Genomic DNA, 16,619 nt, shown 5'->3' on the forward strand with positions numbered 1-16,619 from the left:
TCATATGCACAGCTGTGGAAATGTTTGCTGTCTTTGGCCACACACATCATACAGTATAAGTTTTTGACTTTTGTGACCATTTTCTAGCTAAAACAGGTATGTATGTTTGTAATGTCTTGTTTTGCTTTAAGAAATCCCAAGTACAGTGGAGTTCCTGTTAACAGTTTCTTAGGTTAAAAGAGTACATAAAATTTAAGAGCAGTGATGTAAACTGAGAATTAGTTGGTGAAATAAATTGTTGGAATGCAAGGCAGCACCTGCTAATATGTCCAAAAAATGGTTTGGACAGTAGTACTGTTGATATAAATTTAACATGTGTTAACTTCCTAAAGGAAGTAGAGAGGAGCAGCTGAAGGATTTTCATGCTTCAGGGTGTGTCAAGCGCTAGTTGAGAAGAGTTAAGAAGAAATGTGTCCCAAGACCAGATGGCTTCACTTGCAGTGTGGAATGTGCAGAGCAATAAATAGAATTATGTTACAGGAATCACAGAAATATCAAACTGAGGCACTGCAAAGTCCAGTCCTTTGCTCTAAGGCAAGATTTAAAGAGGCAATGATCTGTCACACTGACTTTCAAGTAAAGTCTAAATTGACTTGAACAGAAGAGATACTCACTCCTTTATGTTACCAACTTCCAAGATAGCTTATCTTATAACTTTCTCTGTCTCCCAAGACATTTTTCCTGCAAATGAAAATAGTAACTAGTTAGCCTATTTTAGCACAGTGAAGAATTGGTCATTGCCCTTATATATCCCTGCATCAAACACACACCTGGTTTCTTGCCTTAGTTTTCTTCTTCTGCCCGAGCTGAGGCTTTTCTCATGGCCACTTCATGCATAACAGAGGACATAAGCAGAACTCGGTATGTAGCAGTCACATTAATGTGTTGCAGAATGACCCTACTTTCTGGTCACCATTCTGACTGCTCTTCAGTCTTTGGTTACATTTTCCTATATAATTTTCTTCATGACTTCCAATTGCTTTACACTTTGTAGTTTCTGCATTAGATTTCTCTCTAAGTATGTATATTGTACTTCCTTACTGAATTCCATCTCGTTGATTTTTGAATAATCTCTAATGTCCAATACCACTGTGAATTTTTATTTTTATCTTTAAATGGATTTTCAGCCACACTTAACATGATGTCATCTGCAATATTTCAGTGTGTTAAGTTCCATCATATGTACATGATGAATTAAAATAGTGCATGGAAAGGGACTGAAGATAATTTAAGTGGACATTCCCAGCAGTTTATCTTCCCCTTTGATAAGAAATCACTGATAACTGTTCTAAATCTGTCTTGAGTATAATCTGCATAGTAAGATGGTCTGCAACACTTCATGAGTTGGCATGTGAGAATGTCCCACTGAAATGGGAAAATAGGATTAGCTATATGAGACAAACCAATTATGACTAGTTTATCACATTTTAATCTTTTCAATAGTGAATTAAACTGCTTAATAACTTGTTTTCCTATCTTTCTTGGAATTTAAATTGTCCAGACTAGTATATAAGGCTGAGTCTACTATTTCAGAGATTTGTTATCTGCTTTCTTTAGTCCTCTGGGAACTCCTCCTCCAGTGTAGTACCTAATGAATCAGAGACTCATTCAGTTATTGCTGAGTTCTCTAGGATGAAACTTAATCAAGAGATGCTATCCTAAAAATAGATGTGTTATCTAAATAGATTAATATAAATTGTATTAGTCATCTGGTTGTAATTAACATGTTGAAGATTGGTGCTCTCTTTTTTTATTCTGATGCCGTAGCTATCTCCAAATTTTGCATTGCTTGTGTTCTGATTTTTAAAATACTTTTGTGGTCTTCCTGTTGATTCCAGGTGTCAAGTCTTTGTCTGAATTAAATTCTTTCTAGTTTATAGAAGGAAGAGGCTGGCTTGGGCATTACAACATTGTGAATGTGTATTTTGTTCTCCTAAATATCAGAAATTTTATATTTGCATATTTAATAGAGCATTAAAAACAGAGGCATGGCGTTTTCTTTCCTCCTCTTACAGGTCTCCAGGTTTTTCAAGCATGTTGATTATATTTCAGAAAAATTTCAGAATTTGGTCCCAATTTTCATCTCTTAAACCCAAGATTTTGATTCTGTCTAGTCCTTATATACATCTGTGATGAATGTTTGTTTTCTTCTAGGTAGAAAGTTAAACCAGTAAACTTGATGATGATTATGTCCTATCCTCTGCTGTGGCAGATTTGAACGAGATGATGTAGAACTCATAAAGTATTTGCATGCACACATTGCATTGCAGTATCTTTCTGTACTGTAACTTTTGTGTTCTGTGTATATCTTTGAAGGTCGTAAAACTTTTCCAAGAGCCAGAAGGACTCAGGGCAACAACTTCCGATCACCAGTCAGTTTCAGTCCCACTGATCACTCACTGAGCACCAGCAGTGGGAGCAGCGTCTTTACGCCGGAATACGAAGATAACCGGATGAGGAGGAGGGGCAGTGACATAGACAATCCTACCTTGTCAGTCATGGACATCAGCCCACCCAGCCGCTGTAAGTTCTGGCGTTTTGTGAACCCCACTGTAAAACTCTTACTTTTCAACTATATCATGTCAAAACCTAGCATGCCGTCCAAACATGTGCCATTAAATAACATGGTTTTATCTCTCTAATAGGCAAAGGCCAAGACTACCTTTCATTGCTTACCTAACCTACCTCCATGTAGACTTTCAATTGGAATTTACATCTGTGATAACAAAACATTGTACAAGTGATTTCTTAGACTTTTTAGGACCTGAGAAGGATTTTGTAGGTTGCAGTTACTATTTATTTTTGCAGATGTTGGTCATGTTTTCAGTTAAACTGTAATTTTTAGTGGTACTGCTTCATACTTGTGGTAGAATTTCAGGAGCAAATATACTTTGTGATGACTTCAGTAGCTCATACCTTGTAATTATGCCTCTATTTTTTTTAAAAAGAAGGTTGTTTGTTTAACATTCTTTTTCTGTTTTTCAAATTAGCTATTGCTAGTTGTTTTAAGTATGTCTAGTTCTACCACAACTTATTTTGTGAATAAATTTAAGTAGTTAATGTTTTCCATCTTACAGGGAGTTTTATTGATCTTTGTGATTTATATGGTGAGGTTTAGGACGTACAGTCTCTGTTGTTGAAAAAGTAGTCTTTTAAAAAATTATTTTCTGTGTATTACAGTTTTTCTCGATCAGCTGAATAGCAAGCTCATTTGAAAACCAAAACATACTTATATTTTCAGCACCACGAGCTCCAACTAACTGGAGACTTGGTAAACTGCTGGGTCAAGGTGCCTTTGGCAGAGTGTATCTGTGTTACGATGCTGACACTGGAAGAGAATTGGCTGTTAAACAAGTTCAGTTTGATCCTGACAGCCCAGAAACCAGCAAGGTAAGTGATACCCAAGAGAGACCTTGGAAAAGGCTTCTGCTTAAGTGGTGTGTTCTAGAGCAGACTCCCATTCCTTTTCTTAAACAGGACGAACATGTTTTAAACCATGTTGTGTTAGGAAACCATGTCCTTGTTAGGAATTCTCTTTTGTTAGTACCATAGATAAATAGTCTGCTTACCTGATTTTAATATTACATCACATTTTTTAGTTTTCAGACAGATCCTTATGCTGTGAGGATGCATCATTTGATTTGTTGCTGTCTCAGTCTCTAAAATCAAACAATTTATTACAAAGTGTGGTCTGAAATAGATAATTAGTTATACTAACAGGAATTGGAAGAAGTTACATTTATAAGCAGAAAAAGCTGTACTAATATAAGTTCCTGAAAACCAATTGCCAAAAAGAAATTAGTTTTGGCTATGAAGACAGTTTGAGATTCTTACCTATTTTTTCATCTTTTTTGGGGGGTATTTCTGTGTTGGGGGGGGGGGGCCTGTTGTTTGTTTTGTTTCTTTTAAACGTTGTACATCAAGACTAGCTGCTGTTACACACTCTGTTTCTCCCTAAAGAGCACAAGTTTCCTTGTTAGTTTATTCTCTCTCTAAAGTTAAACTTGTCCATTTTGAAATACTGGATGCTGAAGGAGATAAACAATTTAAAAGTAGCACAAATCTGCCATTTCTTCTTTTCCCAAACCATGCTTGCTGCTTTTTACAGGATAGGAAGAGAATTCTTACTTTCCTTACATTATGACTGCGTTCTGCACTGTGGGGAGCAAGGCCAGGGATACAATGGGTGTAAGCATGATTGCAGAATTGAGTGGCTTCCAGTTAGAGTTGCTGCTGTTAGTAGATAGGATAAAAGAAAAAGTCAAGAATTATTTGTGCTGTAGATTCCTAGTGTAGTTGTTGCTGCTGCTTCTTTAAAATGTGTAACAGAACAACTCGTTATGTTTTGGAAATGTTAAAATATGGTAGTATCTCTCTGAAGCAACAGTTTTGTGAGGTCACATATCATAGCATTTTGCAGTGTTATGTGCCTCTGTGTGCAAAATCTATTTCTAATCTCAGAAGTGTGAGGGTATCCATAAAAGCCTATGACTAATAAAAATTCAGATTTTGATTAAAAACTTCTAGGTGTAATTTAGTCAGTCACTAGGTGACGGTGACTGTGCTGGTTGAAAGGTGAAGTTTCAGTCCATCTAGTCAAGTTTGAATTTGTGGGTTAGTATTTTTCCAAGATGTGATTGTACAGTCCATTTCAAAATATCTTACTTCCTGTTTGCAAAATTTATAGTATTTTGGATGGCTCCAGAGAAAGCACCAGCTGTTAGTGTTTTCCTTTGTTGCATTTCATTATTACAGTATCAAGTCGTATCAAAGGCATTTTTAAAGTATAGTCTATAATCCTGGAAAAGTTAAGAATTAATGCTAATTATTCCACCACAAAGATTAAAATGTGGGGTGGTTTTCTGTGTTTTGTTAGTTGTTTTTTTTTACCCAACTGGAGGCTTATGACATGTTGTATAATGATCACTGACCTCATGAACTCTTGATATCTGCTGTGCTCTGAAACAAACATAACTTCTAGGAAAAAGAAATAATGAAAAACCAGCAAAACCATCCCAAAGATAATGTATAGAAAAGACATAATTTTGGTTGTTTTAAATTACCTCAATTTAACATTGATATTTTCTTGTTACAAAATGCAAAAATTTTACATTAGCTGTAGGAGTATTTTGTTACTTAGTTTGCATAACACTTTTAATATGTACACACTGCTCTGATTGAAAAAATTCAAATCCAAAATCCGTTTTACTACATCAAGCGAGGTAAATCTGTCCTGTTTTGTCCTTTCAGGAAGTAAATGCACTTGAATGTGAGATTCAGTTGCTGAAAAATCTGTTGCATGAAAGAATTGTTCAGTATTATGGCTTCTTGAGAGATCCACCTGAAAGAACACTCTCAATATTCATGGAGTACATGCCTGGGGTAAGCAAGAGATCTCATCCACTTCAGCCATCGAATGTGTGCAGTGTGATGAGCACCCAAGCATTCAGCTTTGCATAAAAGATATTTTAAACTGTCCAAATTAAAAACACCAAAGATGGGTCCTGACAAGTGCTTGCAACCTCCTGTCTTCTCCATTGGTTGCTTGGGTTCTCTTGAATTTACAGTGGTTTGTACAAAAGCTCTTTGTGTTTGGATTTGGTGGTGCCTGGCCATGTCTTTCAAAAGACAGTATTATCATTACTAAACTCTTAAATCTCCCTGAATTTTACTGTTTTGTTTTGCCACGCTTCAAGTATTTCTGGAAAACAAAAAGTAGCTGAGATGGGGGTGGGAATAAGTGCATACAGAAAATAATCTTGCTGCTTGCTTCTTGTGTGGCACCTAGTACATGCTGATCTGCTGTTCTTCTTTGTTAGGAAATATTATAAGGTCAGAAAACTGTAGATTTTCGTTTTCTCACCAAGTGGGGTCAGCAGAGCTAAATAAAATGTGCTCCTACAAAAACAGAGGCTCTGTATTTCTGAATAGTTACAGCAGTCTACTTGCTATAAGACTCCAGAGGAGAAAAGCAGTGTCTGAGCATTGTTTTCTTTGTGGTGGTGGGTTTTTTGTTTGCTTCTTCATTTTTTTTAATTCTAGGTCTTGTTTTGTGGGACTTGTTGAATTTTTCTGAGATTTGGAAAAGTGACAGAAGTGATCTTAGCAGTTTGTAACTCCATGTGACAAAGACAGGTTATACAAAAACAGTTGCAAAACTATTTTTGAAGAAGTTTTGATTTAATCTTATTTTAAGCTTAGATTTGCTTGCCTCTTCTTTTTTACCTACAGCACCACCCTATAGCACATGGTGGTTTTTTTCTTGACGATGTTTTTTTTGAGTATAAGCTAACCCAAAGGGCATGTGTTATGTCCATCCTGAGTGTCACCACTTACCTGTCAAAAAGTTTAAGGGTGCTGTTCTCTTTCTGTACATTGGACTGGAACTATTCAGTTGCTTACTAGTTTTAAGGTTAAATCAAGAAGAATTGTAATTTTAAATGTCTATGTTTCAGGCATAAATTCAATTGAATTTCAGTTGAATTGTAGAAGTGTTAGTATTTTATGCTTCTGTGCCATAGGGTTCCATCAAAGACCAATTGAAATCATATGGAGCACTCACAGAGAACGTGACTCGTAAATACACACGGCAGATTCTGGAAGGAGTTCACTATTTGCACAGTAATATGATTGTCCATCGAGATATTAAAGGTAATGAGAGTTCTGTGCACAGTTCAGTACTCTTTATTACTGATCCTTTTCCACTCTTATGTGAAGCACTAAAATGCAATTAAGTTTGAAATACCAAAATACTGACCTAAAATCAGTGTGATTGCTTTCCATCTTTTAGTCTTGTCAGTGGTGTAACCTGGGGAGGGAAAAAGAAGCAACTTTGGGATGTTCTAGCACAGTTCTGGCAATGTTTCTTTAGTCTTCATCTGTAAAACAAGCAGGATAAATTCCTTTGATTTTATTTTACTATTAATAGCTTTATATATATTGGAGGATGATGTCATTAGAAATAGACTGTGCAGAGGAAAGTGTCATGGCTTGAAAGTTTAAATTTATGGAGTTTTGTTTCATCAATTATATAGAAATTACCCAGCACTTGACTGGTACAGGAAGTGACCGGCAGAGGTGACCTGTCTGATCAGACTTATTCCATTTTACTGCTAGGAAGCCTGGTGTAACATCTACCTTTTGCAGATAGGTGCAGGTGACTTGCAAGTGTTGCATAAGCAAGGTGTGAATATATAGGAAGGTGGTGATGTGCAGATTAGGTGTGTTGAACACAATGCTGTTTTATTCCCTAATATTTTTGCCATTTTTCTGTTGCTTTGTATCAACTGTGTTTTGTTCCAAAGCAGGTTGAGATACCACAGTCAATTTGTACATCTTGTGCTGATACTTGTTTTGAATAAATCTGTAACACAATTTGAGGTTTTGCCTTACAATAGTATGGAGACATTTTCAGTTGTGTGGAAATTCATTTCCCATTTCTTTTAATTTCCCATGTTTAGCATATTCCTTATTTTGTCGGGAGGGCTTTACAAAGGGACTGCCCCTTCCTGGAAAAGGCCTAGCACGCAAACCAGTGTGTGCAATTAATTATTTTTTGAACTCCAGAAGAGACTAATAGGAATGAGCAGAGAAAATAAATTCTCAGGGCTTGAAATCTTAGGTTGATGTTGAATTGTATCACTGAATCCAAACTTGTGTTCCTGTTCCCACACCAAAACCTTGAGTCTTTTATGAAGGTAATGCTGTGTTCCCTTCCTTCCAGGAGCAAATATTCTGCGGGACTCGGCAGGCAATGTGAAGCTTGGGGACTTCGGTGCCAGCAAACGGCTGCAGACCATCTGTTTGTCTGGTACGGGAATGAAGTCTGTCACAGGAACTCCCTACTGGATGAGTCCTGAAGTTATTAGCGGAGAAGGGTACGGCAGAAAAGCAGACATCTGGTATGTTAAAAACCCCTTCTTTACTGAAAGGTGCCATTTCATTTTCAACACAGAGTAGGTGTTTGTTATCTGAAGCTGCAGTGTTACATCCTGGGATTTAAGCTGAGGAAGGTGGCAAATGTGAACACTGACAGTCATATTTGGAGAGTCTTAACACCAAAATTTAATTTTTCATGTGGCAATTTCTCAGCCCGTCAGTTTAGAGATCATAAGAGAATCCTTTCAACTGACCTTGCATGAAGTTAGGATTACCAAACTGTTTGTTAGTTCTGGAAAGGTACTGACTGAAAGCAGTATGGGAAACATCAGTTTGAAACACAAGTTTGAAACATCAGTTCAGTCAATGTGTTGTAATGAAACTTCAACATCAAAATAGCTTTGATGCAAGGCAGAAAATAAAATGCTACTCTTCTAAAAGTTGAACACGTAAGAGTGAATTTGCCAGATTTAAAAGGGAGTATCAAAAAATAATTTGGTTTAAGTTGTTATTAAATACATAAGAGCTAAGAGGGAAAGGTAATTTGCAAAAATGAAGGCTAGTGAAACATTTTATATGCCACAGTCTAACATGGCTCCAGCCCAGTGGACAGATGACTTTGGCAATGAGACCCCTTGCACTGCAGCTGATCTGTGAATACACAGTAATGGGCAGGCAGCAGCAGAGAGGCTGGAGTAGTGTGTGTTTAAAAAGTAGCTACATTGTATCCAAGCAATGACAATAGTTTTAACCTCGGGGAATTAATTTCGGCTACTTCAGATTATTTACTAAGTACTCCAATATATGTGAAAAATATAAGGTCAACCTTATAATATCAAGCAGTTCGCTTGTTCAAGTGTGAAGCATTGGCACCAAGGTTATTGTGTGTTTTTTGGTGGAAACTTAAGAAAAAATACTGAAGTTAGACAGCTGTCAGTCAGTAAATCCTTATTGTATAAAGCAGTGGACCTCTGTTTAAGCACAAAACTTCTTGCAAGCATCTTGAAAAACATTCAGACTTTCTAATAATTGGAGAATTATTCCAGCCTATCCATTTTGCAGTATTGTTCATTTGTTATTGGAAGATGCTGATCTTTAAGGACTTCTAGAACAAAGTTTCTCTGGCCATATATATGCCTTTCTGCCTTCCTAAATTCTTTAAACATTGTTTCTGAACAAAGATTGCTTAGGAACTTAAATTTTTTTTTGTCACTCTATGTATATTTTTAGTATCCTTAACTAAAAGAGAAGATACCTTGAAGTAGGCCTTTTGTTCTTCAGCTGCCATATTATGTTTGCACATGATTCACTGGTGATAATTTGTACATTTCTAATGAGCTGGCAACACACATGGCATGCATGGAGCTTTCCTGATGCTTTGCATTTCTGTTCAGCCTCAGGGAGCAGGAAAGCTTCCAAGTGCAGTCCTGAGAGCATGGCTGCTGAGCACTGGGTGCTGGCAGTGCCCTACCACAGCTGGTATTACCTGGATGAATATGTAATTATCCCTTCACTGAGGTATTAGCTTTCAGCCCAGGGAAGTAATACAGTGGAGACATAGGTAATGATTTGTGTAACTCTGAGATAAAGGTGTAGCAGTATATGCCAGTTTATTCCAATGCCTGTTTCATGCTGAAGTTACTCTGTAGTGTTATGTGGACCCTGCTTATATGTGATATTTTATTCCCTCTCTGCTATTTCTTGTTTTCCTGGAAGGGCAGACTCTGTTGTAACCTGCTGTTTCACTTCTGCCTTTGTTTCAGGAGTGTAGGTTGCACAGTGGTAGAAATGCTCACTGAGAAGCCCCCGTGGGCAGAGTTTGAAGCCATGGCTGCCATCTTTAAAATTGCCACTCAGCCAACCAACCCCCAGCTCCCTCCTCACGTCTCCGACCACGCTCGGGATTTCTTGAAGCGGATTTTTATCGAGGCCAAGCTGCGACCATTTGCAGATGAACTGCTAAGACACACGTTTGCACACTATCACTAACACCTGCCTCAGCTCGGCTTGCATCTACTGCATTTATTTTCTATTTGACTGCACTTTTATTTTTTATTTTTTACAAAGAAAAAGGAGAAAAAAGACAAGAGAGAGAATATTCTCTTGAATCTTTGTTTCACTTAGATTGTAAACAATCTAAAATTTGTATCTAAAATGAGAATCTTCTCTCCCCGGCTCCCACCAGGACTAGAACTTTTTGTTTCTATAATGTACTGATGTGGTTGATGTAGATAAAGCACTTTAGTACATATTTGTTCCTTATTTAAAGAGGAAAAAAAATTACAAATGCTTGGACAGTCAGGAACTGTGTGACTTTTTCTGACACCGCTGACTGACTCAGGGTGCAGGGAAAAATAGACATGCAGCTAAAGGACAAGAAGGTTACTTCTATGTGATTCTTATCTATATTGTAGGTACTTGCAGCAGAGAGTTCTAAGTTCTTACTATATTTTAGAATTTAATCAGTTTCTGGAATGTACAGTTTAAGCAGGAACATGTGGTTCTGAGAGTTAATTGAAGCTAGAAGAACTTGGAACTCTTTGTACAGCAGCATGTCTAGCTGGTACTTCTATGTGACCAAAAGAAAATAACAAAAATGAGCTCAGAACTGATGTACTATTTAGAGGTTTTGGTGTAGAATTATTGTATTATCTTAATATGAAAATAATTACAGGTAAACAGATTATGGGCCCAGACTCCTAGAAACTACTATACTGCAAAGGGGAAATTTTCCATGCTAGACAAGGGTCAGCTACTGGATGTAAATAGTTAGGAGAATGCCTCCTGCTCTATCTGCCAAAGAGAACCTCTGTTGCATAAGCTTTGAGGGAGACAGTTATCTTAGCTGATAAAAAATACTGATGTTGAGGGTCAGTTCTCCTCCACAGTCCCATGAATGGCTGCAGGGGAAAGGGAATGACTAATCCTTGTGCAGTATATGAGTTACTGGATTCAGAAATGTTTGCAAAGCTGTTGAGAGGCGCTAGGACGGAATGTATGTCAACATCAAGTGCCTGAATAATATAAAATTCTTCCCATTCTGCACTAAAAAAAGTTGGTTTAGTAATGCAGGTCAGTCATCTAGGATGTGTTGAAAATTCCTGAAATCAAGTCAAACATCTCTTAACATCAGGAAAGAGTCACTGAGAAAGCGAAGACTACAGTTATATTTTTAATAAGGTTGCACTGATGAATCCTATGAAGAAGGAGGCACAGCACAGAAAATTATACAGAAAACAGGCCAAAAGTGCAGAGAGAGCCAACAATTAAATAACATGAGTGTGAATATTCCAGCCTGATAATCCAGATTGGTGTTTGTCAGATTTCCAGCTGTCATAAAGAGTACGTTAATTACTTTTTCTATTTCTGCAAGAGCATAATTAAAGAAGTAAAAATCTGAAATACTGCTTCTCAGCTGAGAAGCCCAGGTACTGATCAGGTGTAGTGAATAACTGTCTTTTCACAACAGAAAAATCAGACTCTCATATTTTTGTAGAAGAACAGAACATAGATAATTTAAAGGAAATAAACTATTGGACAACAGAACTGAAATTATGTTTGCTGTTTTGGATGATTCATTGCTTGCTTTTGTTGTTTTTTAAAGGCAGAGCAGGCTGGTACTCTTACCCTTGTCAAGTCTGGCAAGGCTCTACCTGTTCTGCATCTTTAGAGGACTATGAGGTTTACAAAATGCATGGAGACAGAACAATAAGCTTACCCATTCCCACAGTCACTCATGTATGAGATTTCTGAATTTATTCTGCTGAATTCCATTTGTTTTGCCAGTGCATAAGCAGGAGTATGGATCTATCCTGATCACTTTACCTGTAGTGGAGTAAGAATTACTTTTTTGTGGCCATCTCTCCAGAGACTTGAGAGTGGTGATTTCTTCAGCTTATGCGAGTATTTTACCCAACTTAAAATTTTCTTGGTCAGGGTACACAACTGCGACTGTGCAAGGTTTCCTGAGCGCAGGAGGAGCTAGTCAGACCAGGAAAAGTGTAAAAGGCTGAAAGGAAAGGCAACTTGTACTGACTTTTTTTTTTTGTTGTTTCTCTGTCACTAGTTAAAAGCTATGAAGCAGCCTTGAAGAAGAATTGGTATATACTCTACTGTAAGGGACCTTTGCTTTATAAGCAAAATGTAGTGACAGTAGGAATGGGAAGTTTAATGTAGAACCTAATAGTTTAGGTAGGTAATTTTCAAGATCATGTAATTGAAATTATTGATTTCAGACTAAGAAGGTACCAAAACCAAGGTGAAAATGTATATAAAAATCAGTAGTGGTCAGTGATTCCTGAAAAGGTAAGGAAATTTTATATTACCAAAAAAGGACATCAAAGGGAAAATGTAACCAGGTTTATCTGTAGCATTCATAACATTTAAATATACTATTCTAAAGAGAAACTGCACTCTCTGAAGCTTGAAAATTTTCAGAATCTAGTTTTCTTATAATGTGACCTTTCTGTGAGACAGTGCTGGATCATGTATATTGCAATATCACTTACTTGTTGTGATTTTTAATTACTGAACAATCAAGTTTGCTGCTTTTGTGCCTTTTCTAAAAAAAATGGCATTCAGTCATGACAACGGTCAGAATTTTGGAGCCAGGAAAAAAGCAACTTTCAGGATGCATTTTTCATCATGCCTTTGGCCTGTCAGAAAGCTGCCAATGACTGTGCTTCTTAAATGAAGTTGACATTTTCCGGTTTGAGTGATTCTAGTAAAATTTTACAAATTTAACCAAGGTTAGGCTTAAGCTAGTTTTTTTCACCCTAAGGATAATTTCTCTATTGACTTAAATAACTTACAGTAAATTAGATGGTTATTAACACAAATACTTTGAGCTAGAAATAATTATGATGCTAAATCAGGCTTTTACCAAGAGGTTGGCTATTACTTACCCCTAGTGGGGTAATGTCGTAAAACACGCTGTATACAGGGTTTGTTAAACACTTACAGGGACTCCTGGGGTGATGGTGAATGATCCCTCATTCTAGAATTTGTGAGGTTGCATGGAATTCCAAGCTTTAAACTCCATGGAGGAGGATTGCAGAGCCAAGATCCCTACTCACAAGTTCTTGTATGCCGCTTAAAAAGCCACCAGCATTTTAGAATCATGAATTGTTCTTAATTATTGAATCCAATTATAAAAAAATGCCAGTGAAAGCAATACTGCTGCGGGGTTGGTTTGCTTTTCTGTAAATGCCACAATGAAGCTGTACTCTCAAAAAATAAGGGTTGAAATTCACGGTGAGTATGTGTATTTTCAAGTCTTACTTATCTAAGGATTTTTAGTATTCTGTCTGTTGCACATATTAAGTGACAAAAGCTACTTCTGTGGTATGGTTTTAACGGTGTAACTAACAGCCCTGTTAGAGCATGACTCAAGGTTTCAGTTGTGTTGTATTGGAGAAAGTTGCTGATTTTTTATTTGGGTGATAGAAATATCCATGGAAGAACTCATAAAGGTATGGATCTAATAATTGCATAGTTAAATCTCCAGTCTTCTTTTCTTGACATTTTAAATATAGTATTAAAACTTCTAACTTGATTTCCAATTAGATTTGTAGCTAAATAGTCCTTTCAGTAAAATAAAATGACAAGTTTGGGGTTTTTTTAGCTAGTGCCTTTTTCTCTGTATGCCTTAATTTTGTTCATGTTAGAACACCATATGGAAATATGTCATACAATTCCATGTCACCAAAGCAGTCTTAGAGAATGGGTTTTTTCAAAGTGCCCAAAGCAGAACTTGCCTAACTGCATTGAAAAGTGTGCTGGAGTTATAATCTGCAGCAGACATTCAAATTCAGAACTTGAAAGTGATTTTTGGCTTTCTGTGCTAATGCACATTTTGTATTTGCATTCTGGATATTGTACACCAATGCACATGCCAGAAAGAGGATTTGTCTGCATGCACTGAAGTAACTGGATTGTCAGGATTTGGCTTCCTGGCTCTGGGTACCAGACTCTGCAGCAGAGTTTCTTACTGGGCTTGAAAGTAAATTTGGTACATTTGTAAGTGTGGTACTGTATTAAAAGCTGTTTACTTTCAGTGTACAGGAATATGATCTGTCCAAGCAAACCAACAGATTTCTTTCCTGTGCGTTTTGGCTAATCCTAATCCTGCCGTTGTCTTGACTGAAAGCCTTGTAGCACCCATAGGTACAGTGCAGTACAGCAAGCCATTCTTTTGGACATAGAGCAATGTCTAACTGCAGCTTCAGAGACTTGAGAAAATTGGTCAGATCTACAGTTATTTATAACCAATTTCTTACTTTTTTAATCTTGAAAGACTGTGTCACGCATATAGAAAAGTATAATGTGTGTGCTTGAATGTAAGTCCCTATGGTGTTTCTGGAAAAGCGAAAGTATTGCTGCCAGTGTCATTTCTTCTTGCTGGTAACTTGCTGTCTTGTGGCAATGACAAGTCTGCAGTGTAGAATCACATACAATTACCAAAGCTTTTCTATCCCATATACATATAGCCAAAAGTGATGTTTCATGTCTCTTATAAATAGTGTATATCCACCAGTAAGCTGTTGCTGACTGAGTAAAGCAGGTACTAGTAAAAAGTGGTAGACACTGCCCATATTTCAGACATGTGGGTGTTTATAGTTGCTGTTTGATATGCAAAACTCATGCTTGTATTAAAATGAAGAGTTTTCTTTTTAAAAGCTCTTTCTAATTTAATCTTACTGTTGTCATTCTAAAATTACTGCATAAGCTTAGTGACTAAGACCTGGTGACTTCTATAGCTGGGTTTGAGCCTTAGGACATTTCAGGAACATCATGAAGATAAAATTGTGACCTGATCTGTTTTGTGCACCATAGTGAGCATGTTCCCAAGCTCTGGGAAGCGGCCAGTCCTCTCTATGTGACAGCCAGATGTCACCCACCGTTACTTGGGTGTGGGTGCTGCCTTCAGGAGGAGCCACTAATGTGCACTGAGGGGTCAGACAGGTTTGCTATCAAGCCAGGGTTTCTGATCAAAATCTGTGATCAGAAACAAAGGAGCTCCTTTCTCATTTGATATCCCCTACTTGGCCCACACCGTTTATTTTTCTTTCTAGCTGGCAGAGCTTAAATCCTGCATAGGTGGTGGCCCCTGATGGCTCCTGAGTGGGGTGTGTGTCCAGCTTTAGACCAGGGCGCCCATCACTGAACCCAGGACGCTGCCGCTCCCAGTTTGCTGGTGCATTCCTTGGGTTTCCTCCAGCAATATGTGTGTGTATGGAGTGGAGAGGTAGATGGGGTGGAGGAAATTATATTTCTCATGTTTCAGTGCAGTCACATCTTGGCCAGAGCTTAGTTTTCAGAAACTTTTTTGAAAGGGAGAGGACCTGGATTAAAAATTGTATCTTATGGTTCAGCTCTTACATTGAGTCCACCGGTACGGATTGGAGGGTCAGGGTCTTCTGTTGAGAAATAATGAAAAGGATAGTCCAGCTCATGAGTGGATAGTCATTGGGAATGCATCAGAGCTTTTTTGTGTTTTTTACCCCAAAACAAGATGATCCTTTTTCCCCAGAGGTTTATATAATGTGGATATAAAAACAAGGATTGCATTTTCTTTTCTGAACAGCCATTAGATTGTCAGTTCCCTAGTGTTTGTTTCTTGTTAATACCAGTAAAAAAAAGGTGGTGTCACCCTAAAATTGGAATGGTTTATTAAAGCATAGTGTCTGTCATCTCAGACCTCGGAGGAGTTGTATAATGGAGTATCACTGTAAATATGTGGAGGAGACTTAGATTAATTGGATCGTAGGCTTTTAGTTTTCATGAAGCTATGAATAAAAATTTGTAAATTTACTCTTGATCTAATGTACATTTTTATGTAGCCATTAAATTCTCTATTTAATCTATCAGTTTCTCACTGTAAATGTTTTTACTCTCAGTTGAATGCTGGGCACAGTTTGTAATGTATGTACACAAAGGTGTTTTTTTCTATCAACGTTGACTTTTTTGCACATTTTTGGAAATATTTAATTTGTACACTGATTTAATACTCTGACCAATTGTCGATGGGTGTATGAGAATCACGTGTGTGTGCAATGTACTACTGTCTGGATGTATGGGGTTTTTTATTACTTTTGAGATGTTGCTGCCAGTAACTGCACTGCTGTTGCTGCTTTACATGGAATATCTTGTGTATAAAAAAAAAAAAAAAAAAAGATAAAAACAATTTAAAAACTAGCTTATGTTTATCATGGTTGAGGAACTCAGGAGTTGGGCATTGCTTGCTAGTTCCGTTGTCTAACAACCTTCCAAACTTAAAAACAACCAACCAACCCCGCCTTGTAATTTTGTGTATGCATTGAATGTGTGTGTGTATATATCCCAGTAATCTTATTCCACAATTTCATTTCTACATTTTTATGAACTTGTTTTTTAAGGGTACTATGTTTAGTTAGAATAATTAAATATATAAAAGCTTTGAGAGATGATTTACTAGATAAATATATTTTCAGCTGGCTGATGTTCAAAATATTTTTTTAATTTTTGTTTTTAACCATTCGAAATGTATTTGTATTTCCAAAATCAGACACGAATTGTACTTAGAAATATATTAAAACACTCTGTAGGGACAACAGTGTGATTTCTCTTTTAAGAATTCTGTACTTCAGAACACTGCGCAATGTCACTCTCGTATCGCAATTCCGAGTTGGCTTTTTTATTGTTATTTACGGTGCGCTTTCCGGAAGTTCAATTTCTTTTGTTAATTTTTAATTATTTTTCCT

At 37.0% G+C, this 16,619-nt stretch overlaps 1 protein-coding gene across 2 annotated transcripts in view; it reads left to right on the top strand.

Moving 5' to 3' along the window:
• Window positions 1-16,460, top strand: part of MAP3K2 (mitogen-activated protein kinase kinase kinase 2) — a 49,632-nt gene extending 33,172 nt beyond the window's left edge. For both annotated transcript variants that reach the window (XM_041407070.1, XM_041407079.1), the window contains exons 12-17: window positions 2,317-2,523; window positions 3,242-3,390; window positions 5,251-5,382; window positions 6,522-6,651; window positions 7,724-7,901; window positions 9,642-16,460. In XM_041407070.1, coding sequence (XP_041263004.1) covers window positions 2,317-2,523; window positions 3,242-3,390; window positions 5,251-5,382; window positions 6,522-6,651; window positions 7,724-7,901; window positions 9,642-9,867 — 1,022 coding nt within the window. In that variant the 3' untranslated portion in view covers window positions 9,868-16,460. The remainder of the gene's footprint in view (window positions 1-2,316; window positions 2,524-3,241; window positions 3,391-5,250; window positions 5,383-6,521; window positions 6,652-7,723; window positions 7,902-9,641) is intronic.
• The last annotated feature ends 159 nt before the right edge of the window (window positions 16,461-16,619 follow it).

Source organism: Onychostruthus taczanowskii, unplaced genomic scaffold (assembly GCF_017590055.1).
Source record: "Onychostruthus taczanowskii isolate IOZ18803 unplaced genomic scaffold, ASM1759005v1 scaffold10, whole genome shotgun sequence".
NCBI classification, from domain to species: Eukaryota; Metazoa; Chordata; class Aves; order Passeriformes; family Passeridae; genus Onychostruthus; species Onychostruthus taczanowskii.